The sequence below is a fragment of the Sorex araneus genome, chromosome X (assembly GCF_027595985.1).
Source record: "Sorex araneus isolate mSorAra2 chromosome X, mSorAra2.pri, whole genome shotgun sequence".
In the NCBI taxonomy this organism is placed as follows: domain Eukaryota; kingdom Metazoa; phylum Chordata; class Mammalia; order Eulipotyphla; family Soricidae; genus Sorex; species Sorex araneus.
The window spans coordinates 261,238,410-261,263,656 of NC_073313.1; the positions used below are offsets into that span (position 1 = coordinate 261,238,410).

General features: G+C 39.7%; 1 protein-coding gene across 8 annotated transcripts in view; it reads left to right on the top strand.

The window, feature by feature from the left end:
• AGFG1 (ArfGAP with FG repeats 1) overlaps nt 1-25,247 on the top strand; it is a 73,816-nt gene that overhangs the window by 38,586 nt on the left and 9,983 nt on the right. For 2 of the 8 annotated variants that reach the window (XM_055120831.1, XM_055120833.1), the window contains exons 3-10: nt 5,875-5,990; nt 9,408-9,570; nt 10,649-10,802; nt 16,954-17,070; nt 19,473-19,682; nt 21,385-21,565; nt 24,218-24,297; nt 24,541-24,633. In XM_055120831.1, the coding sequence (XP_054976806.1) occupies nt 5,875-5,990; nt 9,408-9,570; nt 10,649-10,802; nt 16,954-17,070; nt 19,473-19,682; nt 21,385-21,565; nt 24,218-24,297; nt 24,541-24,633 (1,114 nt within the window). The remainder of the gene's footprint in view (nt 1-5,874; nt 5,991-9,407; nt 9,571-10,648; nt 10,803-16,953; nt 17,071-19,472; nt 19,683-21,384; nt 21,566-24,217; nt 24,298-24,540; nt 24,634-25,247) is intronic. The other 6 variants (XM_055120835.1, XM_055120836.1, XM_055120832.1 and 3 more) reach the window with 5 other exon arrangements.

The window sequence follows — 25,247 nt, forward strand, 5'->3', positions numbered from 1 at the left end:
GGGGCATATGGGCTTCCTGGACTCAAACCCGAGTCGGCTGTGTACAAAGCAAGCGCCCTAGCTGCTCTATTACCGCTGTATTATCTCTCCAGCCATGTTACCTGCTTTCTTAATTGCAGTCCTAAAAGTAAGCGTCTCTCATTCTTTACAGATTTTAGCATCTTGTATTAGCTCTTTTCTCTGCTAGTGTCGGTCATTTTGCTTATCGTAAGAGCCTGATGAATTCCTAGAAACATATCACCTACCATAGTACCCAACTATTTCATTTGTAAATATTTACCCAGGAACAATTAAAGTACATGTACACACTCAGTTTTATACAGAGATGCACACAGTAACTTGAGCAATAGTAATTCTAACCTTTAAACAACCCAGTCAACGGGTACATTTTGGCATATCTATGTAGGATATTAGGGGCCAGAGAAATGGTACAGTGGGTTAAGGTACTGGCCTAGCACACTGCCCTGAGCACAGAACCAGGAGTACACCTGGGGGTGCCTCCCCCCCTCCGCCCAATCAAATAGGATATTATTCAGAAATACAAAGAAACCGACAATTTTGAAGGTACCTATGTGAGTAACTTTCAGAATAATTGTGCTGAGAGGAATCAGTAGAATTATTCTATCACCAAAGGAAATACATGCTGTATGATTCAGTATCTCTAGTGACGGAAGCAGATCAGTGGATACATTATAAAAGGTCTTAAGGACACGGTGGGGATGAAGTGAGTATGTTGTTGCTGTAATGACAGTTTCCCATGTGCCTGACCCCGAGACTCACGGAGAGGGGGTAAGGGGTGGGCTCAGCAGTGGCGCTCTTGCCTGTGCGGGCCGCCCTCTGCTTCATTCCCAGCGTCACAAAACTAAAGACCTCAAGTTCATCCAATCACACACTTTAAAAATGTACAAGTTATTGTACAGTTGATAATTTCACAATTAGCAATTCCTCAGTGGAGCTAAAAATAGTCTACTATGCTCCAAAAACTCTATTTAAAGAGGAGCAAACTAGGACATTGTGCAGAGAACATCATGACTTCAGACAGACCCGGGTCCAGGCGCGGCAAGGCGGTGTCCTTCTAGTCTGCCTGCGCGCTGACGTGCGGGGGAGGAGGGTTGTTCAGCAGGAAAAAGAACTTGCTCTTTTCCGATCCTGTCAGGTACCCAAGAATATTTCAAAGCTACATTTCTGTGGTTTCCCTCCCCTCTGGGCTGAGTGCAGATACCCCAAAGTCACTAAGGCCGTTAGCTGTTGACACAGTGAGGCGGGGCAGAAATCTCATTACAAAAACATTGCAGTGACAAAGCACAAGAAGTTCAGACGTGGGGGTAAGTTACTGCCAGAAATACTACAAATCCTGTAGAGGGCCTGTTTCTCCAAGAAATAGTTAGCTGCTAAGAGCCACCGAAAGCCAGGGAGCCATCTCAGATGACTCCAGCACAGTGCTCTGCAGGAGGCCCAGGTTCAATTCTTGGCACCGAGTTGCCCCCAGCACTGCCTGGAGTAGCCCCAAAGCACAGAGCCCAAAGAAGCACCCCCCCCCCAAAAAAAAAGCCAGGTCAGAGTCTTTTTCAGACAGAAACCTGAGTGATTCTACCAAAATGTGATTCTGAAAACTCTGTGGCTTTAGCAGCATTCATAAAGGAAGGACTAAAAGCTTCTAACTGGAAATTTTTTCAAAAACAAGAGAGAATGTCATATTTTTCCAAGTTAAAGAATTATTGACTCTGGACAGGTTACTTCAGAGCCTTTTATGACACAAGTTTTGTATTCCAAACCCACTCATGATCAGTAATAAATACACATAAGCAAAAGGGAAATAGGCGGCAGTCATCATGGTTAAATGATGTCCTCCGTAATGGCAAATGCCATAATTGTAGAACAAGCAGCCTGTGGGGGTTACTCTGAGCTGTCTGCTAACTGCTGGCGGTTCTTTCTGCTCTGACCAGCCACACTACAGGGAATCATTAAAAGTAGCTGCCGGGATCTACTATGCGTAATGCTGTCTCACTGTTAAGGGTCCTGATAGCATTAATTAACTCATTTCTGACACTGCCTCCCAACAATTTTTGTTGTTTGTTTTTACATTCCCTCACTATCTTAATATTACCTGGCACTTCTCAGCAGCTGGGATCTAACTCAAGTGAGGAAGCTGGGAGAATGCCATTCCGCAAACATCCATGTTGCTGACAACTTGTAAAATGCAGATTGTCCAGAGTCATTCAAGACCCATGCAGTCAGAATTCATGGCTGGTACCCAGCAATCTTTGTTTTAGCAAGTCCTCCAGGTTATTATGAAATAGACCAAAGTTTAAAAACCACACTTTAGTAAAATCTAGGCGGCAGTAACTTCTTTCATTCAAGTTGGGTAACATTGGGTTGTCCTTGCTCCTCCTGCAGGGAGCCTAGGTTTATTGAGCTTCTCCCACAACAGTGCTCCTGAGGCACACCCAATTTTACCAAGCACTAATAATCCTATATTGCTTTTCTCTTTCCTTTATGACATTTGCATGGTTTAGCAATGTCCTTTTAGTATAGACACAGGAAGACAGTTGATGCTATGCTTTTGTCACTTCGGAGTTGATTGACTCTGAAATAATATTTACTCCTGGGCATCCATCATACTTGCCTAACTTAAGCCTCTGTTGCCCTGATTTCCTAAGGTCCCCAAAAGGAGGGTCCCAACGAAGGGACTGAATGGACCAGACCCCAGGGCAAGACATGAGCTACCCTGGCATTGAAAGGGGACAAGCTAAGCACCATAAGTATAAAAAGTTAAGAGCATGGTTATGGGACAGACTCTGTCATGACCCAAAAAGAAGTAACTGAATAAGGACCCGCTGGGGTTAGGGAAGACTAACCTCGCCTGAGGACTGTGGTCTGGGATATATAGCGAGATGTCCCCAGGAAGAGCCAGCCTTTAAGCTTAATGTATCTCTTACTGTGTTCATACAAAATGACTAGAAATATTATAAGAAGTAAATTCACTGTTTGTCACTATGATTGTTTAAATGGACTAGCTGAGGAAAGGAGAAGGCAATACACCCTGGATGGAATCCTGTCCTTGAGCAGATCTCCTAGTAATCTGGAGTGCTGAACCCTCAGATGAGATTTTGTCCTTGAGTTAATCCCCTAGAACGTCCCTGAAGGAGTGGCTTTACCTCTGTTTGTTATGACAGTGTTCAGCCCCACCTATGTGTATCCCCACCCTTCTTGATTTCTATATTACTATGCTGTGTGAGGGTCTCTTGTGCAGAGTCTCTTGCCCCAGGGTTCCTCGGAGCGGGCGGGTTGAGTTTCCCTCCCCGCCCGAGCAGAGCCCCGGCAGCCTAAGACCTCCAGAACCCAGCCACAGCCACGCTCAAGGCCTTCTCCACACATTTGGATGAGCCTCAGGAAGGAACTGGGAGAGGAACCCAGGTGTGTGGGACCCGGGTCTGAGATCTCCAAGCCTACTTGGATGAGAATGGGCCTCCTCCACCCAGACCCTCCCATTTTCCAGTAACTTAGCAGCCATACCCACAACTGCTGCCCCACCCACCCATGGGTGGGCAGCATGGCCCCCTCCCTCCCCCCTCCCATGCTGTGTAATCCCATCAACCATCAACTGCCAAGATCCAGAGACTATAAAACCCAGAGACTATAAACCGATGTTCCCAGAGGATCTCTTATAGCCTCCCTCTCAGAGAACGTGGCAAGGTACCGAGATCATCCTGTGGCGTATTTGATATGCCAAATACAGTAACAATGATGGGTCTCATTCCCCTGACCCTGAAAGAGCTTTTAATGCCACACTGCTGGGAAGGGCGGGTAAAGAGAGGCTGCTAAAATCTCAGGGCTAGGCCGAATAGAAACATTACTGGTCCCTGGTCGAACAAATTGATGATCAATAGGATGACAGTGATACAGTGATACTATAAGGGAGGATTAGAAAGAACTGGAAAGGAGAGGACTTTGAGATCTAGGAGAAGGAAGAAGATGAGGAAGATGAGGCTAAGGATGAGGACACTATGACGACTGGGACTAAGACCAAAACTCTGACTACGATTGTGCTGTAAGGGGCGAGATTGGCCTACGCTGGGGAGGAGAGAGTTTCTGTTGCTCCGGGTACCCGGTCCTTCGATCCTTCGTCCCATTCGTCGCCATGGGCCAGCCAGGGGAACGGTTCTCGGCCACCGAATGCTCGAGTCCAGTGCAGGTCCCCACACTTTTTTGGAAACTCACACATTTGCACTGTCACACTGTTGTCCAGTTGTTCCTCCATTTGCTCGAATGGGCACCAGTAACGTCTCCATTGTGAGACTTGTTGTTACTGTTTTTGGCATATCGAATACACCATGGGTGGCTTGCCAGGCTCTGCCGTGCGGGCGGGATACTCTTGGTAGCTTGCCAAGCTCTCCAAGAGGGACGGAGGAATTGAACCCAGGTGAAAACGCCCTACCTGCTGTGATATACCTATCACTCCAGTCCATTCGCATACTGTGTATAGTCTTTAGCACTTAATCAGGTTTACGTAGCCATTAAAATTGAGCAAGATTCATTTAGCAGTGCCTGTGTTGTAGGGGCCTATCTGGGAATATGTCACCAGCCTTGGTTCTGGTGATCATTCACATTTTAATCCCCCAAATTTGTTTCTGCTCCACCACCACTACTGCAATTGGCGTTTTCAGGTCGGTAGATTCGCTTCTAGGAAAGTATCATGGGTGCTTTTGTACTTGTTCGATTTTGTTGTATTAATAAGATAACAGCCACCTGGAAAACAGATCTTCTGAAAGGGAGTTTTTTCCCAGGGTTTTCAAAGAACAGGAGAGTTAATACTGAGACTGTTTCATCATGGGTGTCTAAACTGTTTGGTCTAATCAGAACAGTTGTGTTTTTTCTCCAGACTCATGTCCATTCAGGTGCACTGTGGAGGTAAAGCTTGGTTTTAAGAGGTCAAACGATAGAAATTAAGGAGTGGTTATGACAGTGTCCACGGAATCTTAGCTAGGTTAAGTTAAAAATAAAAAGCATGATGAAGAGACACACAATTAAGTTTCACATCCGTGGACTAGAAGTCCTGAGAGTATTCCTCAAAATTTTTTGAGTTAAAAACTAAGAGGGAGTAGAAAGAGAAGCAGTGCTGGTCGCAGAGAAGAACATCTGAGAAGTGAGGGCCGGCGCGCTCAGATGGTTGGGCATACGCGCATTATAAGTCATTTGAGAAGTGCAGCGCTTTTGATTCTGATGAACCCGCTTCGTCAAGTTTCCGTACTTCACTTGCTTTTTGTGTCTTATTAGAGTTTGCATTAGTTTTACTGCTTCTTTGTATTTCTAAAACATCTTGTGAGATTCTGAATATGTTTTAGTCAGGATGGTGGGGGAGCAGTCAAAGATAGAGTTGGGTTTGCCTTGCCCTTTTGTTATTGTTACACTTTCATAAAACATTGCTCATGGGTCTAGTATCTTTCCTTCTTTTCGGTAGATTTCTTTAATTCATTAAGGATCCGTCAATTTGCCTTCTAGTTCTTCTGTTTTATGGGTTGAGAGAATTAAGGTTCACTATGTAGCTCACTAGTGGCTCACTTGTTTTTTTTTTAGTTTTCCAGAATAGGGGAAAGAATCCCATGTCTTCTCAAATCCTGTTTCACTATTTATTTCCTTTGAAGTGCTGTTTTCATGCTGCTGCCGCTTAGATTTTACTGTATGCTGTGACATATTAAAATAGCTTAGTCCCTTCATTTGTTGCTGCTTCCCTTCTGGCTGTGATAAATATCCTCATTGAAAGCAGTATTACTAAGTAGGTAGCTTTCTGGAGGAATCTTTATTTCCTTTAAAATTTCATCCAGGATGTTGAATTTAACACTTCTTTTTTTTTTTTTTTAATTTTTTCCAAAGGTCTGTAAACAGATTTGGCTAGGATTATTTGATGATAGATCTTCAGCAATTCCAGACTTCAGGGATCCACAAAAAGTGAAAGAGTTTCTACAAGAAAAATATGAAAAGAAAAGATGGTGAGTGAATAGTTTGTATCTAGAGCTAAGGTGCCCCCAAATCCTATTAATTATGGCTTAGACTAGTCTACATTAAAAAAAAAAAAAAGGAACTAAATGGTAGGTAGGTACACAGGTAGGAAGTAAGTAAATAGGTAGGTCAGACAGATTCATTGTACTTTGACTTTTTATTTGGTTTGGTTTTCAAAACCTTTATTTCTTTATCTTAACTCATCTGTGCCTAGGAGCAACTTAGATCATATATTATGCCTTCCTGCCCTCTGGGTGAGAGTTTGAGTCTGATCTTACTTAACCTACTTAGTCTTTTTAGACATTTTCAGTCCTACAAAGCTTTCTTAAAATATTCAGTTGGCAAGTATTTATTACGGTCTATATACTAGGTACTATATCAAACTGCTGTTCGTGTTTTCTTCTCAGTTGTATCGTTAGTAAGTCTTAGCTTGAAATATCCCTGCGGACTCCTAAAATCATTCCTCTGGTTAAAATGGGAGGATTTTATACTCTCCCATAAATCCATCAGATGTTAATTTTTTAAAAAAAAAAAAACAAATTCAAATAAGTGCAATATTCTTACAATTAGTATTCAGCTACTTTGGGCTCTTTTAGCCATGTGATCAGAACATAAGCCAGTTTCCCGAGACTTATTAATAAACTCTTGGTGGAGCCAGAGAGAGAGTACTGTGGGTAAAGCTCTTGGCCTTGCATGCGGCTGACCTGGGTTTCACCCCCCAGTACCTCATACATTTTCTTTAGTACTGCTGGGTGAGGCCCAACCAGTCCCCCCCACTCCAGCCTTCCTCCCCCAAATATTGGTGATGGTGAATTTTTAAAAACTGGTTTTTAATAGCAGGTATTTTCTTCCTGGGAGGGGTGGTAGCAGTGTTGAAGAGAATCACGAATAGATGGACTAGACAGTGGGTAATAAATGGGGGTTTGTTTCCTTGAGAAGCTGTATTTTAACGTAGAGAAGGGTATGTTTCAAAGCCTGCTTTGGTTCTGAAGGGATACTTGTGCATTAAGGGTGATAAATGCTTACTTTCACTCATTGAGTATATGAGAAAGAAGTAGTCGTGATTTGCATGCTCTGAATTTTGTGTTCTGCTCTTCTTGAGACTACTTTATGCAGGGCAGTATTAGCCAAGGTGAATATTCTCAGCAACACTGAATAGAACTCGACTAGGTGTGGATATAGATAAAAACACATACCAGAAAAAATTTAGTTCCGGAAAGAAGAAAAATTTCAGATTGTGAACATGGTGGCATAAATGCTACTTTTACAGTGAAGTGTCTGATTATCTTTTATTACTTTCGTAATATCCCAACCTTCTCCAGCTTGTAGTTAATTCATTTCTCTTTGTATAACCTTAGCCTAGTACTTGAATTTCAGAATAAATATTTTGATTTTATTTTTACAACACATAAATTACTTTGAATGGGACTTGAAGAGATTTGAGTTAATGTCACTTCAACCATCATGAGAAAAATGCGTGACTAAGAATTGATAGAATTAAAACCATAAGCTTACTCTGTCTTCATCATTATCATGATTTTAAAATAAAGTAATTCATTCAAATCACAATCCAAATGAGACAGTAATCATTCGAGTTTTTTTTTTTAATGTTCTGGGAAGCAACAGTAATAACTAGAGTAATGCAGATTTCATAGGTAGGTGGACAGAAGTACTGACAAACACCCCAAATGTCCTGTGCATGAAAGCCTTCGTTCGGCACACTGGTGACTCACGGCCAGAGAGCAGCCCCATGGATTTTTAACGTGGCATATGCACAAGCAGTGCAGTCGCCCTAAAAATTCCCAAACAGGATTTGTCCGCTAAAGGGATTTTGAAAAATTTCAGATCTCACTTCTGATTTTATAGAAGTTTAGTCTTCTGAGTATTTTGAACCAAATGCCATTGTCTGGTTTCATCTTTTGATAAGGTTTTTCCATACTGAAACATTTATTTCACCAGGTAAAACCAGATTATAGGAAAATTAAACTTCCTGTGTTCGTTCTCATACACCCTTCTCCCCCATTACTGGAAAAAAGAACCATTTCATTGTGATTATAATGTAACTTTATAATTAATGCACAACAGCTGACACTTCTACAAGGAACTTTTCTAAATTCTTTGCGATGGTAGCTTATTTGTACTTTACAGCAACCATATGCTCATTTTGTAGAAGGAAAATCTGAGACACAGATTGCTGGAGTAATTCGCCTTAGGTTTCACAACCCTTGAGTGGTGGAGCTATCTGGAATGGATAGGTACTCTTAATTGTCCTGTCTTTTGTTTTTATTTTGGAACCACATCTGCAGTGCTCAGGGATCACTCCTGGTCGAGGTGGGGACCGGATAAGGTCCAGGGGACTTGACACAGGTCTCTCATGTGCAAGGCAAGCGCCTTACTCACTGTACTCTCTCTGGCCCTGTGTTCTCTCTTCTCCTTTCACCAACATGAGGTTGGTGGGGCAAGTCAAAACCCAGAAAATACAGAAAAGCTTTAGCATAATTCCAGTTCTGGATGTCAGCATTGTCAATATTTGTGCATGATATTCTTACTGCCTTTCTTTTCTTCACTTCTTTTCTCTTGTGAATCCTGTATTGACACATTTAGTGAGCTAGAAAGACTTGTAATGTCTTAGGAACATTGTTTTATGTTGAAAGAGTACCTGAAATATTTTATAGATTTTAGCATAATCTGTTTAAATAGTTTTGTCCTTATGGATGTTTGATTTGTTGCTAAGTTGTTCAAAATTAAAATGCTATAGTAATATGCATGTATGTTTAACTGCTCATACTTCCATTCTTCAGGATAATTTTCTCTGAGGATGTTTTAAGAAGTATTGGGGAGTGGTTCTTCTGGGGCACAGCATACCTGTTTATGTCTTTTAATAGATAATGACAACATTCGTAAAGCCTACACTTAGGTTGACCATGAATGATATTTTTATTGGGTTGCAAGTGTCTTTCATTTTTGTGCCTGCAATTTTTTAATTACTTATGTTCATTTACTTTTATTGACATGTAATACTTTTATATTTTGTACTATTATCTATCAAATTTTAAATATTTTCCCATCTGTTTTCAAATATCTTATGCTTCACATTCAAGAAAAGTGTAGTTTTAACTACTCATCATGATATAACTAGGTCATTTGTTGTAAAAAGCATTTATTTTCTTTATTATGAAAACGGTTCACAAGTAATTGAAAGATGTTGTGGTTAGTGTTTGCTACCCTTTCTCTAGGAATTTTAATTAAGTATAATCTTGAACTATCAGTTTGAAAAGTGTTTTGAAATAAGATTAATTTTAAAATAGTCTTGTACAAAATCATATTTAAGGTTAAGATTTGTTAGTATTAGTATTCCCTACGTAATCTGTAGCTAATGCATGTTCAACTTTCCATATGTTTCATAGGTTTGTCCCACCAGAGCAAGCCAAAGTGGTGGCATCAGTTCATGCATCTATTTCAGGGTCCTCTGCCAGTAGCACAAGCAGTACACCTGAGGTTAAACCCTTGAAATCTCTTTTAGGAGATTCAGCACCAGCATTGCACTTAAATAAGGGCACACCTAGTCAGGTGAGTAATCTCGGAGTCTTTGTAAAGGTCTTTGCTTAAGGAGGATCGAATGGCATGGATTAAAAAAAATTACTAGAATAGCACCACCTTGTTTGTCAATAGCTTTATATCTTAATGGTTTATAATACATTAAGCGATCATTAAGAGATTATTGTTGACAGTTCTATTGTATATATTTCTATTGAGTTCTTCACAGCTTAGTACAGGGAAAAATAGGAGCACTCACCTCAGTGCAGGTGGTAAAGGGTGAATCTTGGGTGACCATTGGCGTTCTAGAACACTGTATCCTCTGTGGCATATGGCTGGAAAAGGATTTCACAGAGAGAATTTCCCCACTGTGCCATATTGGGAAGTACATTCATCTGTGAAACTCAGGTGTCTTTATGATATACACCCCTCTCTGAAAAAGTAATAATAATGAGGGTCAGGAAGTGGCTGTTAGGAGTAGAGCAGTAGAGCCCTTCCTGGTGTATGTGAAGCCTTGGGTTTGATCTCCAGCACCGCACCTCCATTCCCCCGAAGAGTAGATGCTTCTAATAGATTGTTCTTAAGTTTGCACCTACATTTGTACTTTTGCACTCAAGAACAGCTGATTGTCCCGTGAAGATATTCTTCTGTATGGCTATAGGGTAGCTTTCCTACCCAAGAATGATTCTAAGGATAGTATTTAATATTAGAGTTAAAAGCCTATGTACTTTAGTAATGCATACTAGAGCATCTTGATAAATTGCTGTTTTCACAAAGATTTGAAAATTAAAGAGACAGACTAACTCATTATGTTGTATCTCCTCTTATGTCCAGAAGGTGTGTTTATGAAAACCTTTGCATTGCTCTCTTAGCAGTAGTCTTTTGTCATGAGATGTAATAACTGCTGTAATTACATTTTTTTACTTTACATTGAGATAATTTGGCAGTAGGTTCTGGAAATTTATGCTCAAAAAAACGAACACAAAACCCCTAAAGTACTGAAAACTGCAATTAAAGTATCACTTTTTTAAACACTGTTGTATGCTTTGTAAAGTGGGATATTGTTTTTAAAAATTAGCAGTTCGAACTAGAAACAAATCCGTGGCTTTAGTCCCCTGTTGTAGGTCGCTCTCAAGGACAACCACAGGAAAAGAAGCAGTTCGACCTTTTAAGTGATCTTGGCTCAGACATCTTTGCTGCTCCAGCTCCGCAGTCCACAGCCACGGCCAATTTTGCTAACTTTGCACACTTCAACAGCCATGCAGGTGAGTCGCCGGCCCCCAGCAGCTGTAGGCAGAGGCGTGTGTGATGTACTAAGAGATCCGACACTTACTAACATCAGATATTGATGTGACCTCTTTCCACAGAAACATGGAAAGAGACTCTGCAATTTTTTTTACTATAAGAAATTGGAATATTTAAACGTGACCAATAATATAACCTTCATACATAATCTTGTTTTAATTTTGCTCACTTTTTCCCTATACTGTTTTGGAACAAATGTTAGTCATACTAGTTCATAGATGTTTCATATGTGTATAAGACAGGGACTTTCTTCACTAAACATTATTGTAGTTAATCACTAACATATAGTAATAATTCGTTAGCAATCAGATTTCCATTCTACTTTATATGCATGTGTGTATGCAAGTGGTTTCTTCAAATCAGGTTTCATTAGGTATAGTCATGTATAAGTTATTTGTTGTTTTGGAAAGGGTTTAAGAGGCACATTTTTGTGTATGAACATGGGGCTGGAGATAAAACCCAGGGTCTTTTTTTTATATATATATAATTTTATTGAATCACTGTGAGATAGTTATAAGCTTTCATGTTAAAACCCAGGGTCTTATACGAGCTCTGTGGGCAGAGTTAGATCTCTGGCCCCAAAGAGCATGTAACAGTCCTACTTGTAGGTCAGCTCCATAGAGAAGCAGTACCTGGATCCTTCCACTACAATGGTGTTCTGACATTGGTTTATCTGCTAAAATAAGTCAGTAAAAGTTTTTGCTTAGGGCCCAGAAGATGTCTGACGGGGTGGGGTGTGTGCTTTGCATGTGGGAGCCCTGGGTTTGGTCCCTGTGACATCATGGACCCTGAGTATCCCTGGCCATGTGTCTTCCTCCCCCACCCCAGGAAGCTCCCCCCAAACCCAACCTGATTATCCAGTGGTATCGTTAATAGAGGAAAGTATGGTTCTGAGCAGTCACATATCAGCAGAATAAATTCATTCCTCACAGTTTCTAACGGGGACTTGTTTTAATATCAAGAACTCAAGATTTGGTGTGTGTGTGATTTTTGTTGCTAGTATCTTTAATGGTGGTGAAATGATCTCCTCTTTGGATTGAAAGCAGTTGGCTCCTGAAGATACTATTCTTTATTAAAGATTTAAAATACAAAGATTAAAGTATACTTCCCTGGATAGTTAAGACAGTTTTTCATTATTATACTAATTATACAAACCTTGCATAGTTGTATGTGTAACAATGAGAGATTTGTTATTGGCCCATAGAGGGGCCAGAGCAACAGCAGAGCAGGCAGGGCACTTGCCTTACACGTGGCCAACCCGTGTTCAATCCCTGGCACCGCGTATGACCAGGAGTGAGCCCTGAGCACTACCGGGTGTGGCCCCCAAACTAAAATGAAACATAGATGTAGTCATTTGTGTCTTTCCTAAGCTGTATTTGTTACAGTCTGCCAGACAATGAAGTGACATAAAGTGGTAAAAAAGAAGGGTGCTTTTTGTCAGAATAGTCGGGGCTATCAAAGGCTGACCTCATCTTTCATTGTGTATATGACTTTGGACAAGTTACTTGACCTTTCTCAGTTTTGTCTTTATCATAAAGTGGCTTTGATAAATTTCTAAGTTGTATGATGTCCAAATTATACAAATTGAAGGCATAAAATATAAATAACCCCTCTTCCTCTAGTGCTCTCCCTTTCACATATATATATTTGTGCACAAATTTGTTGCTATATACACAGTACATACATAAACCTACATGCGTTTGATGTAAAGAACCTCACTCTTAGAGCCCCATGTAGCTGCTGACTCCCCCAAACTGGACTACTTATAGCCTCTTATTCTCCAGAAGCCTCACAAGGTGAAGTTTGATTGACAGGAATAGTATATGCATGAAGTAGTGTATTCTTGCAGTAAAACAAGCTGGAGAAAAGTAGTGTTGTAACCATAAAGGGAACTAGAGAAATAGTTATTTTGCACACAGCCAAGGCAGATTTATCCCTGGCACCACAAATGTTTCTCCAAGCCCTGTATGGAGTCATCCTGACTGCAGAGCTTGGGTGTGGTCCTAAAGCTTGAAGACAAAACTGTCACTGTCTCTGCCATCCTGTTGCTCATCAGTTTGCTAGAGTGGGCACCAGTAATTTCTCCATTGTGAGACTTGTTTGTTACTGTTTTTGGCATGTTGAATATGCCACTGGTAGCTTGCCAGACTCTGTTGTGCAGGCGAGATACTCTTGGTAGCTTGCCGGGCTCTCCGAGAACGGGGAGGAATGAAACCCGGGTCGGCCGCATGCAAGGCAAATGTCCTACCGCTGTGCTATGGCTCCAGCTCAAAAACAGAAAGAAAAAAAAAAAAACCCACAACTCACAAGGAGGAGAAAGTACATTTTCAGAGGGGTACTCTGTCATAAAATGTATGTTGACCAAAGTTTATGTCAGCTGTTTAAAAGAGAATCTTTAAGTGGATCCTTACAGAGTTTGGTTTGTGCTGTTCAAGGGTCACTAGTAAACAGTTAAGATTTTATAGCTTGTATCTGTTTACGAAAACATCATTCCAGTTTCTTAATCAAGACCCCCAAACACTTCTAATTTTGTGGTGGTGAGGGGCCAGGGGAGTGCCACACCAGCGGTGCTTACGGCTCAGTTCTGGCCTGTGCTCAGAGAACCAGGTGGAGGCTTGGGGGGCTCGAGCCTGGCTTGGCCCCCCACAAGGCAAGTGCCCTGCCTGCTGCTCTCTCTCTCCTGCCCCAGCACCTGGACCATTCAACAGTGACTCACACTCATTCATTAGTGTTCTGGCCTGTTTAAGGGTGGTTCATCGTGACAGCTCAGGGCGAAGGCTGGTCGCCTGCTTTGGCCAGGGGACCCAGTTGCTCAACTGCCCACTTCACACAAAAGAGGAATGTCAAACCGTGCTGGAAGAACCCTAGAACTGCCTTAACAGGAATGTTTTAATTTCTTGTTGCCACAAAGAAATACAGGCACAAGATTTCTAGGTATGCTGTCCATAAGAAAAGCGAGAATGCTTATTTACTTGACACATTCTCCTTTTCAAATATTGGATATTAAAAAACACCCTAAATACTGTATAGATAAACTGTTAACTGAATTCGTTAAGAACTGCTGGTGTCTAGACCATTCTGCATTTTTCTACCTTGGTTTCCTTCAAGCTCATTAATTTGCTGCCTTAAATTTTATTTAAAATTTTTTTTATTAAGACCTGATTTACAGAGTTGCTCATAAAAAAGTCGTTTCCAGCATCCAGTGCTTCAGCGCCAACCCCGCCAGTGTCTCCGTCCTCCACCAGGCGCCTTAAGCACCGAACTGAATCGAGTCCTTTGTACTTTTAACAGGATTCTTCTAAAAGCATCTTTATTATTTTGCCATGTTCTACTTGGTTTGAGTTTCTCATTGTAGAAGTTGCTTGAGGTTCCAGATAGTTTTTGTATTGTTGAATTTATTAGTGTTTAACTTATGATGCGTTTAGCAAAGTAGTACTGCGTACTACTTGGGCATTTTAAAAGTTACTGTAACTAATTGTAGGTGGGAGATTCAGTCTCTCCAAGTAAAGTCTGATAGAACTAGGGTTTTGGAGGTAATTCATGCATACCAGAATATGAATAGGTTTTTGATTAATGTGTTTATTGCTGTGGTTGGCAAACAGTTGAGAAATACAAGTGTGATAAAATACAGATACAATGAAATAAATTGTGTTGTTCTCAAATGTGTATCTGGAATGTTCAAGAAACTTAGAAACTTGCCTTTTGCAATATAACCCACTCGTGTTGCTTTATAGTTGTATTACCTAGGAATTCATGTGAATCTTACAAGCTGAATTTGTGTTCAAGTATTTGGGGGGCAGGGGGCATGTGGAGCTGGCCTTCCAGTTTCTGAGATGCTAAAGAATTCAGGCCTGTTGTCTCAGAGACAGACTGCGGAGCCTGTGGAGTTGATCTGCGGGTAGAGATCCCGGAGCGGATCCTCCTGTTGGTCTGGTGAGGAAACATACAGAGCTAGAACGACTGACAGCTCTGTTAGGCGCAGCGCTTAGATGGGATTCTTTGATTCTTTCTCACTGAACGCTCTTTAAGCTTACTGATATTCTTCCTCTACTATTGTGGTAACTCTGTCTAGGTAAATGGTAACTATCCCAGGACATTTTAAAGAATTTTATTTCATTTACTTTGGGGCCGCTCCTACCATGGGCTCTCGGGAGACCATGTGGGGTGCCGGGGCTTGTCGCTGCTCTTGTTGGGCTCGGGGTGTCTCAGTGCCGGGATTGAACCAGACTTGGCCCATAGAATGATGAATATTCATTTTTGTTGAGTAACTTTGGGTTTATTAGTTTGTGAGTATATACTGATGGTCAAAATTATGGTACAGTCAAGTTCGCAAAGAAAATGGTTTTACATGAAATCTCACTATCTCAGCTTTAAAAAAAATTCAGGTTTTCTATACACGTTTCTATTTAAAATGATTGGTGAAAATTTTTCTGAAATTATTACTTCATTTATATTATTTTATATGAAATTTTAAAATTGCTTCAATTTTTATTGTCATGGTGTTCATATGTACTTAAGCAGTTCCTTATTGTTGGTCATTTGAGTTTTGAATTTTTCCATAATTTTTTTTTAAACCTCTGTTTGGCATGTGTACTCTCCATATGCAAGGGATGTGTGTGTGTGTGTGTGTGTGTGTCTGTGTGTCTGCGTGTATCTGTGTGTGTGTATGACAAGACTTCCTAGAAGTAGAATTGCCTGCAGAAATTTAAAGTGGTTGTGTATACAAAGTACGTTGATGATGATGGCTTTCCCCATATTCTGGATGTGTTATTCGTTCTTATTATTTTGCATTACCTTTTCAGCACACAAGCCACTTTTTAAATTTTAATCATATTCTCATAAAATCCACTCTCTTACTTACCCAGTCACTATTTTTGATCTTTAAAGAAATTCTTGAGTTACGCGCATGTGTTTTATTTATTTATATAATGTTTTTGCTTGGGGGCCACACCTGGCAATGGTCAGTGGTTGTTCCTGGCTCTAAGCTCAGGAATTACTCCTGATAGGGCTTGGGGACCTGTACGGGATGCCGGGAATTGAACTTAGGTTGGCCGCATGCAAGGCAAGCTCCCTGCCTGCGGTACTGTGCTCCAGCCACAAACACACATACATTTTGTACTTTGGGGCACCACCCAGTAGCTCTCTGCAAATGTCCACTAGGGGCTTGGAGGGTATAGGTGGTTATGGAGCTTGAACCCGGAGCCTTAGATTAGGCGTCGCCTCTACTGCTTCTGCTGTTCTCCCTGGCCCTAGTCATGTATTTCAAGTTTAGGGCAAACTTGTGGTTTTACACTGGTACTTAGTGGAAAAGTAATTATTTCATCTTTTTCACTGAGTGTGAGGTACTATTATGTTTTACTATTCCTCATTGATTCTTAAATATGTGCTATGTGTTTAAATGACAGACTTTTAATAGGATGTGAATATCTCCCGTCTATTTGGTTGGAACGGGCCTGTTAGTTTTTTTCACTTCTGTATGCATGACCTATTTGTAGATTTAAACGAAAAGGAGTATTAACGTAGTTAAACTATCTTTATATCATCATTTTAGGTTTACATAATTGACAAATCACTCATTAGCTTTTTAAATCTAAATTTTCTAGAATGTATTCTGGGTGTTTTTTGGAGGGGAAGGGGTGTTATACCCATCTCTGCTCAGGGCTTACTCCTGGCTCTGGGCTCAGGGATCACTCCTGGGATGACTGGGATCGGACTTGGGTTGGCTGCGTGCAAGGAAGTAGAGATGCACAATCTCTCTGGCCCCCCAAGAAACACATCTCTACTTCCTAACTGAAACTTACAAACTTAATGCTCTTAATCCAAGAATACTTTCTTTTACAGTGCCATTCGTAAGGCTATTCAAAGGGTATTTGTACATAAATTTACCTACCATTGTACACAGAGTTGCTTAGGGGAAATTTCTGGATATCCTCTAATTGTTTGAAATTGGGGTGAATCCTGCTAGGATTTAAAATCTGATTTCTACATAAATTCTCTATAGAGTGAGCCAGCCGTAAAAACTTTCGTAAAATTAAAAAAATTGTCATGTTCTTATTTTTTATTTTATAGTCTTCATAGTCATTAATACATGTTGTTCCTTACCATTTACAGCTCAGAATTCTGCAAATGCAGATTTTGCAAACTTTGATGCGTTTGGACAGTCTAGTGGTTCGAGTAATTTTGGAGGTTTCCCCACAGCAAGTCACTCTCCTTTTCCGCCCCAAACAGGTAGAGCTTCTCCCGCATTCTGCTTCAGCGTTTACTTTCAAAAACAAAACTATCTAGATGTAGTTTTGAAAAATTCTTCCTAACTGAACTCTATTATCTAATTTGAAAATCGTTTATCTTAATACAAAGCTCTGGGGAAACCTTAAATTTATTTATTGTTTTCTATATGTATTTGTTTTTCCTAGCTCTCGTGTTGTCTATTCACATCTTTTCTCCTTTTCCTGCACACGAATCTTTAAATTTTTGGTGGCACAGTAGCATTAAAATTGTAAAAATTTCCTCAGTTCACAGAAAATAAGTTTATTCTCTGAATAAGGGAAGCTAATTACTGTAACAAATAGAAGAAGAAAACTTACTTAGTCAAGAGTAAGTTATTTAATCAACACTTTATAAATATTACCTTAGAAATGAACTATTTCTGTGCAGGAATTGGGCTTTAAATCTGTATGCTCTCCCCATAAAAAACTATCATTTTTAGTAATCCTTAAAACTCTTGTTTAGATTTTGGCTGATTATTTTGACGTTTAACTCTGTGTATTGTCTTAAAGCCTTTTCTTTCAATTTTCTTTTTTTTTCTTTAAATTTCACCATTCATATTATTTCTGGCTGTCCAGCATTTAGAATTCTTTCATCTAGCTGCAGTTTTGGTGAATTTACCTCAGCTTTTCCTCTCCATGCTACCAACAGTAAGTTCTGTTGTCAAGTAGGCACCTTTCAATTACTATTTAGTATGTTTTGTGCTGTCTTTCATGGGTTTTTGTTATTAAATGTTAATCATCTTAAAATAAGATTCCTTAATTTAAACTCTACACTCTCTCTTCATTTATGAATTCAGGGAACATAGCAATATACAATAAAGGTTAATCAAACCAATTTGTAAAATGTTGGAATAACAAAAAATTTTGTTTTTGGTTTGGTTGTGGGGTTGTTTCTTGTTTTTGGCTTTTTTGGGGTCACACCTGGGGCTGCTCAGGGTTACTCCTGGCTCTGCACTCAGGAATTATTCCTAGTGGTGCTTAGAGGACTACTTGGGATGCCAGGGACCAAACCTGTGTCAGCTGCTTGCGAGGCAAATGCCCTAACCACTGTACTATCACTCGGGCCCCTGAAATAAGTTTTTCTTACAATGTTTGGAAGCTTAGTATGTGCTTCCTTTCCAGTATTTTTTTTTTGCAGGTTTTTAAAATATTTATTATTTTTTTTGGAAGTTAACATGTGAATAGGAAATGGAAAAAAGAAGCAAAGAACAGTCATACACAATTACACGCAGTTATGTCTGACATGTCCTTCTAGGTCGTGTTTACCTACACAGCTAAACATCCATTATGTTATTAAGATCATATGTTTATGTATCATGCTTCTTTATATGCGATGAATATTTACCATTTCAAAATCCCAAAGCTATAGAGTATCCAGTTATTTTTGACAGATCACAGTTTTTTACATATAAGCATACATTACTTTTAGTTTTAGTTAAAATTAGTTGAAGTTCATAAAACAGATAAAAAAGTGTGCATGTTTGTAATAATAGGAGTGATTATCTATCTATCTCTATCTCTTGTTTTAAAAATACGTGCTATCACTTTTCATGCTTTCTAATTGGATTGCTAAAGCTCATATGTAGATAGGAGTAAAGAACCACCGTGTAATATGTGGGACTAGAAACATAGAATGAAGTATATTGTCTTTAGTGTTGGTAAGACTTTAGGGGAACCATTAGAATACAGAGCAGAGAGTTTGAGGACGTAGATGATAGTGACCCATTAGATGACTTGTGCACTATAAAAGCAGATGCTGTGAGTTCTCTTATATGTTGTATATCTTAGTTTTTATATCTTGAATTAGTATGCACAGGGCATGATTTTACTGAAGGTACCATGGTATCATATGCTCATTAAATTATGGGAATTAATAACTCTTTAAGTTAAATAAGTAATTGGTCATCTTTAATCAAAGATTAATTACATTTTAAATAAAGACCACTGATTAAGAAATTCTTAAGTTCTTATTTAAGAAATTAAGGGTCTCATCAGTGTGTTTAAAATCTTTACCTGGGAATTTATTTTACCTCAGATCTCTGTTGTAGCTACAGAAGGGTGTAATGTTTTTTACTTTTCACTTGTGAAATCTATTTAGGGAGAGCTAGTTACAGGTTGTAGTATATAGCTTAATATTTTAAAAATTAAGTGAATCAGATAGCTGAGTTGCTGAGGAGAACTTTATTCACTTCAGGATGGCTAAGTTTTACATAGAAACTTATCCTACCTGTTGATAGAATATTTGGAAATCTAGTTTTGAAAATTATAGGAGGTTGTGTGTAATGATTCAAGCTGAATGCCATCTACCAGTAATTTTAATAAAATTGAATTGCTTTTACAAGTGTCTTATTTATTCTCTCACAGGTGCAAGTGCTGGATCAGTAAATGCTAATTTTGCTCATTTTGATAACTTCCCCAAATCCTCCAGTGCTGACTTTGGAACCTTCAACACTTCTCAGAGCCATCAAACAGCATCAGCAGTCGGTAAAGTTCCATCGAATAAAGCTGCTCTACAAACTGCAGATAAATATGCAGCACTTGCTAATTTAGACAATATCTTCAGTGCTGGGCAAGGTATCAAGTTTTAAACAGAAGTATAAATTTGTATAATTCGATGGCCCTCTGCAGTTGTATTTGCTCATTAAAGAACTTCAGTGGGTTATGCTTTTCTTAATTGCATAGAAATTTTGTCTACACTAAATATGATTATCTTCTAGTAAATTAGATCTGAAGTTCCAACTTCAGTTTTTGAAAAAAAATTGGTTTAGTGGCTGTTGTGTTCAGGGCTTACTCCTGGCTCTGTGCTCAGGGATCACTTCTGGCTGAACTTGGGGATCATATGGGGTGCCAGGGCCTGAACCTGGGTTAGACAGATGCAAGGTAAGTGCCCTGACCGCTGCATTATCTATCTCTCTACCCCCATCCTCTCCACTTCAAAATTGATCTCATAGACACATTGTAAATTTCAGATTTAATAGGAAAATTATTGGAAAAAAAAATCTGTACTAAGGCCATAAAGGATCAAGAAGTTTTAGTGCGAATTAGAGGGCTTTTTCTGCAATTTATTTACTTGGAAATGTTTTCTATTACTATTTTGGCTTTTTATGTTTTTTTTTTATTTAAACCTGTATTTTTTATGGCGGTAATCTTTACCCAGTTTTGCACCTAAACACGTAGTGCAGTGGGGAACTGTAGGGGTCTCAGATTGGATTCTGTCTTGATCTGTGGACCTGCTTTCTCATCTCCAAAATGAGCACATAGCATTGAATTAATAGAATAGTACTCCGTGTTTTGCTGTGTATAGGATATTTAAAACAGTGCCTGACATGTAATAAACACATGATATATGTTTTCCTTTATTACCAACTTTTTTTTTCTTTAAAAATCTTAATAAATGATTGTATTAATAGGATCTTCACATTAGACACAGCATTTGATACATTTGTGTTTACTTGAGAAATCACACCTGTCTTGGAGTTGTTAGTGTGGAATTTTGAGGCATGTTCTTAGTGAAGTCTTATTTTATGTTACAGAAACAGTAGTTTTTGTTTTTTTAAAAAATTGTTGTATGATAGATTAAAAGTCATTTTGTTAATTAAAAAAGGTTAAGAAACAAAAAAATACTGCGGTTGAGAAAACATGTAGTAGTGTTAATGTTTATGATTTTAGTGTACGAAGCTGTACCTCCACACCGTCGAAAAGGCCATTACCCACCACCACTGTCTGTAGGGCCTCGTGGCCCGTCCCTTCCTTCCCCTCCCCCTGCCCCAATAGTGCTTGGGGTCCTGCTTACAGAGAGCGAGGGAATGGACAGTAAACTAGTGGTAAATGCTTCCGCTCTGACAGCAGAATTTGTCCTTTACTACAAAGTAGCACTATAGCACTGTCCTCTTGTTGTTCATCCATTTTGCTCCAGTGGGCACCAGTAACATCTCCATTGTAAGACTTGTTACTGTGTTTGGCATATCGAATATGCCACGGGTAGTTTGCCAGGCTCTGCTGTGCGGGCGGGATACTCTCAGTAGCTTGCCGGGCTCTCCGAGAGGGATAGAGGAATCGAACCCGGGTCGGCTGCATGCCAGGCAAACACCCTACCCACTGTGCTTAGTAAATATTTATAAATGGCCTTCCCCCCCCCCAATTCTAATCCTGTCCATTTATTTGCTTAGCTCTAAATAAGTTTTAAGTTTTTATGTTTCAGTGCGAATGTAGTTGATCCAGCTGAGACGCTGATCTAACTGTCAAGTTGATGTAATTGATTTTTGTTTGTTCACAGGTGGTGATCAGGGAACTGGCTTTGGAGCTGCTGGAAAAGCTCCTGCTGGTTCTGTGGTTTCGGTTCCTAGTCAGCCGAGTGCATCCTCAGACAAGTATGCGGCCCTTGCGGAACTGGACAGTGTTTTCAGCTCTGCAGGCACCTCGAGTAATGCATATACTTCCACAAGTAACGCCAGCAGGTACTTGTCTTAGTCCGTGCGCCTGCTTCATGTTTACTTTTGTCTTTTGCTGTGGGGGGAAATAGCCCAAAGTGCTGATGCTTTACTTTACAGAAATTAGATCCCTGTCACCATCTGGTCCTCAGAGTAGTGCTTGGTCCTCCAAGGGTTCCCAAAACTACCAAGCCCAAAACTCAAAGCTAAGAGTATTTGGGAGCACAGTTTACAAAAAGGTCATGAATATGTAAATTTTAGGAATTTAATTTGCAAATCAGTTTGATTTGCCCTTGAATCAGATGTCCTTGAATAATTCCTATAATTATATCTTTAATAGAAACGATGAGTTTTGTTATTTTCTTAAACATTAAGATATAATTAAGAGTATGTACGTACATATTTCATCATAATTATTTATAGATTTAACTATAGTCAGCAGAGAATCCATTAAGTAACCAGAATATTTTAAGGACTTTTTTAATTACAAGAAAATCAGAAATCTGGAGTGTAATATGTGTATTGGTTGTACATAAATAATTTTTAAAATTAAATTACAACTGTACCCAACACTGTCGTCCTCATATTATACTGGTGTTTATAGACATATCTTTTACTGTGCTCAGAGAATCTGGTGTTACAGATTGGTTGGTAAAAAGAGGTTTAATGCTTTTTAACATTTAATCTTTAAAAAGTCTTATAGTTTTAACTTCTTTTGAGAATTAAGGAAATGGTTGGAAGTGCAGCTTACTTGACCTGTAACTATTTTATCTTCTCTTTTTCATTCCTGTGGGTTGCTTAATCCTATTGTTATGTTTAAACAGTAACAATAAGTCTCTCAATTAGAGACATTACTGGTGCCCGCTCGAACAAATTGATGAACAAATCGATGAGCAGTGGGATGACAGTGACAGTGACAGATCTTTATAGCTTTTTATTTATCTGCCCCTCTTTTTGGAGATAAATGATAGACTTGCAGTACAAACTGCATGGACTCTGAAGTAATATATTCTCTGTATGTCTTACGGGAGAAATTCAATGCAAAAATACAAAATTTGTACTGTGTGTATATATATATGTATATATATATATTTATGTGTGTGTGTGTGTGTGTATACCGTTTACTTTCCTAGTATTATATACATATACATTCGACATAAATGAAAGTAAACTAAGAAGTTTGCCATAAAGTGCAGCATGACAAATCACACAGTTACATAAGTGATCTCACATTGTGGTTCATGAAGTACTTTTTACTTGGGGTGGTTTATTTATTTGTTTATTTTTTGGTTTTTGAGCCATACCAACTGTGTTCAGGGCATGTTTCTGACTGTGCTTGGAAGGCCTTGTATGGCATTGGGGGTTGAACCCTAGTTGATCGTATTCAAGGCCTTAGCCTGCTGCACTGTCTCTGACTCCATGGAATGTTTGAAGCACATAAGACTCTTCTGAATGGGGTCCGTGAAGTCTGAGTATCCTATACTTAGAATAATTCTGAGAAGTTGATTTTGTTTTCCCTAGTATTAATGTTTTCTTGCCAAATTCCTTTTGCTTTGGAAAATAGAGATTATCATTTAAAATGCTCATGGTAATGGCTTTATTGCTTTTAATAGAAAATTTTTTGATATCTTACTGTCTTACAGTGACACTGTCACTGTCATTATCATCCCCTTGCTCATCGATTTGCTCGAGCGGGCACCAGTAACATCCCCATTGTGAGACTTATTACTGTTTTTTGGCATACGCCACAGGTAGCTCGTCAGGCTCTGCTGTGCGGGCAAGATTCCCTCGGTAGCTTGCCAGGCTCTCCAAGAGGGGCGGAGGAATCAAACCCGGGTCAGCCACGTGCAAGGCGAACACCCTACCTGCTGCACTATCGCTCCAGCCCAATATCTTATGTATTTAATTTCATTAAACTTTTCTGTTGAGATAGTGTTGATTTATAACAGTACAGTACAGACTTTTGGAGTATAGAGTGTTGTATATAGTCTTGTAAGGTGGGGCCAGGAAAACAGTGCAACAGATAAACACTTGCCTTGCATACAGCTAACCCGGGTTAGATCCCTGGCACCTTATTGGGTTCCCCAGCGGTACTGGGCGTGAGCTCTGAACACAGAGCTAGAAGTAAGCCCTGAGCATGCCACATATGGTCCAAAAACAAAACAAAAAAGAAGCCTCTTGTGATGTGTTACCATACATGCCACACTGCCAACCCCTAAGTACCAGAATTCCCTTTTATCACAAGTTACTGGACCCCACTGCTATAATAATATTCCTGTTCACTCCTTTAGATGAATACAATTTTAAAATTTGTATCAGTATCAAACTTAGGCGTGTTAGGATTCTTTGTTTTTCGGGTTTGGTTTTTTTTTTCCCTGCCTTAATGCTTGATGTAATATTACCTGTTCACACATTTTTTGATGAGAGTAGGTGAGTTTGGCACCTGAGCATGGGTGCTCACACCGTATTCCTGGCAGTGCTCGGGCAACTGTAGATGGTGTTGGAGATTGAACTGGGGACCAAACCGCATTGACTGCTGTGAGACCAGCACCTTCACCCCTGGGCCGTCTGTCTCACAGGCCCCTGACTCCACGCTTTATGGCTTCCCATAGGAATTGCCTTCGTTTCCTTAATCCACGATGTTTCCTTAATCCACGATGTTTCCTTCTTTATCTCCAGCAGTGTGTTTGGGACGGTGGCCGTGGGCGCGTCTGCACAGACACAGCCTGCCTCTGCAAGTGTGCCTGTTCCGTTTGGAGGTACGTGTGCTTGGGGCTCTGAAGAGACGAATGTGTAGTATTTCTTAGTACGGGAAGATAGACAGAACACTATCAGAAAGCTCTTAATTTTCTCTCCTCGTAATTATATGAACTTATAATAACTTATATGAACTTATAGCTTATAAAGTTTCAGTATTTTTAATATAAAACAACACTTAAAATTAGTTTGTGAGGAAATACATTAAATAATACAAATGATTAGAATCTTGTAACTTTTTAAAGGTGCGCCTTCTACAAATCCATTTGTTGCTGCTGGTGGTCCTTCTGTTGCATCTTCGACAAACCCCTTTCAGACCAATGCCAGAGGAGCAACAGGTAAGAGATAGAGAGCAGAGGGCGCCGGGGTGGTTGTTGATTGCTAAGGTGCTGTGTAATGAATGTTAGAAAATGAGGTTTCTTTTTCACTGAATTTGAAGGGGCGGCATGAGGAAGAGTTTTGTCCATAACATGCAGTGCAAGCTGAATCTTTCTAGAAATCTTGGGCAGTAATTGAGAAGGGTCTTAGAAGTTTTCAACTGTCCAGCATTTCCCAGTTAAAACTTTCATTTTCCTGGTGAGGAAATTTAAGTATGCGGAGACTATTTTAAAGCCATACAGAGTATCGAGAGGATACAGACCTACTAATTACGGTGTATTCGGTGGCTTGGATTTAGAATAGTTTGAACTCCTGCAATTCTTCCCCTTTTTGGCCTCTCCTGGTCGTTGTTCAGGGGGCCAGGTGCGGAGCTGGGGATCGAGGGAGCGCAGGTCAGCAGCATGCAGGCCCGTGCCTTAACCACAGTCCAACTCACTCAGTGGAAGATTTTCTGAAGTTACTTTTGTTTTTTTCTTTGTGGTTTCATAAGAATGAACGGGCTTTGTTACATGAGTTCCTAAGGTGTATCTCACTTAGGCATTAGGAATTTTCAAATTGTGGGAACTTTATTTGG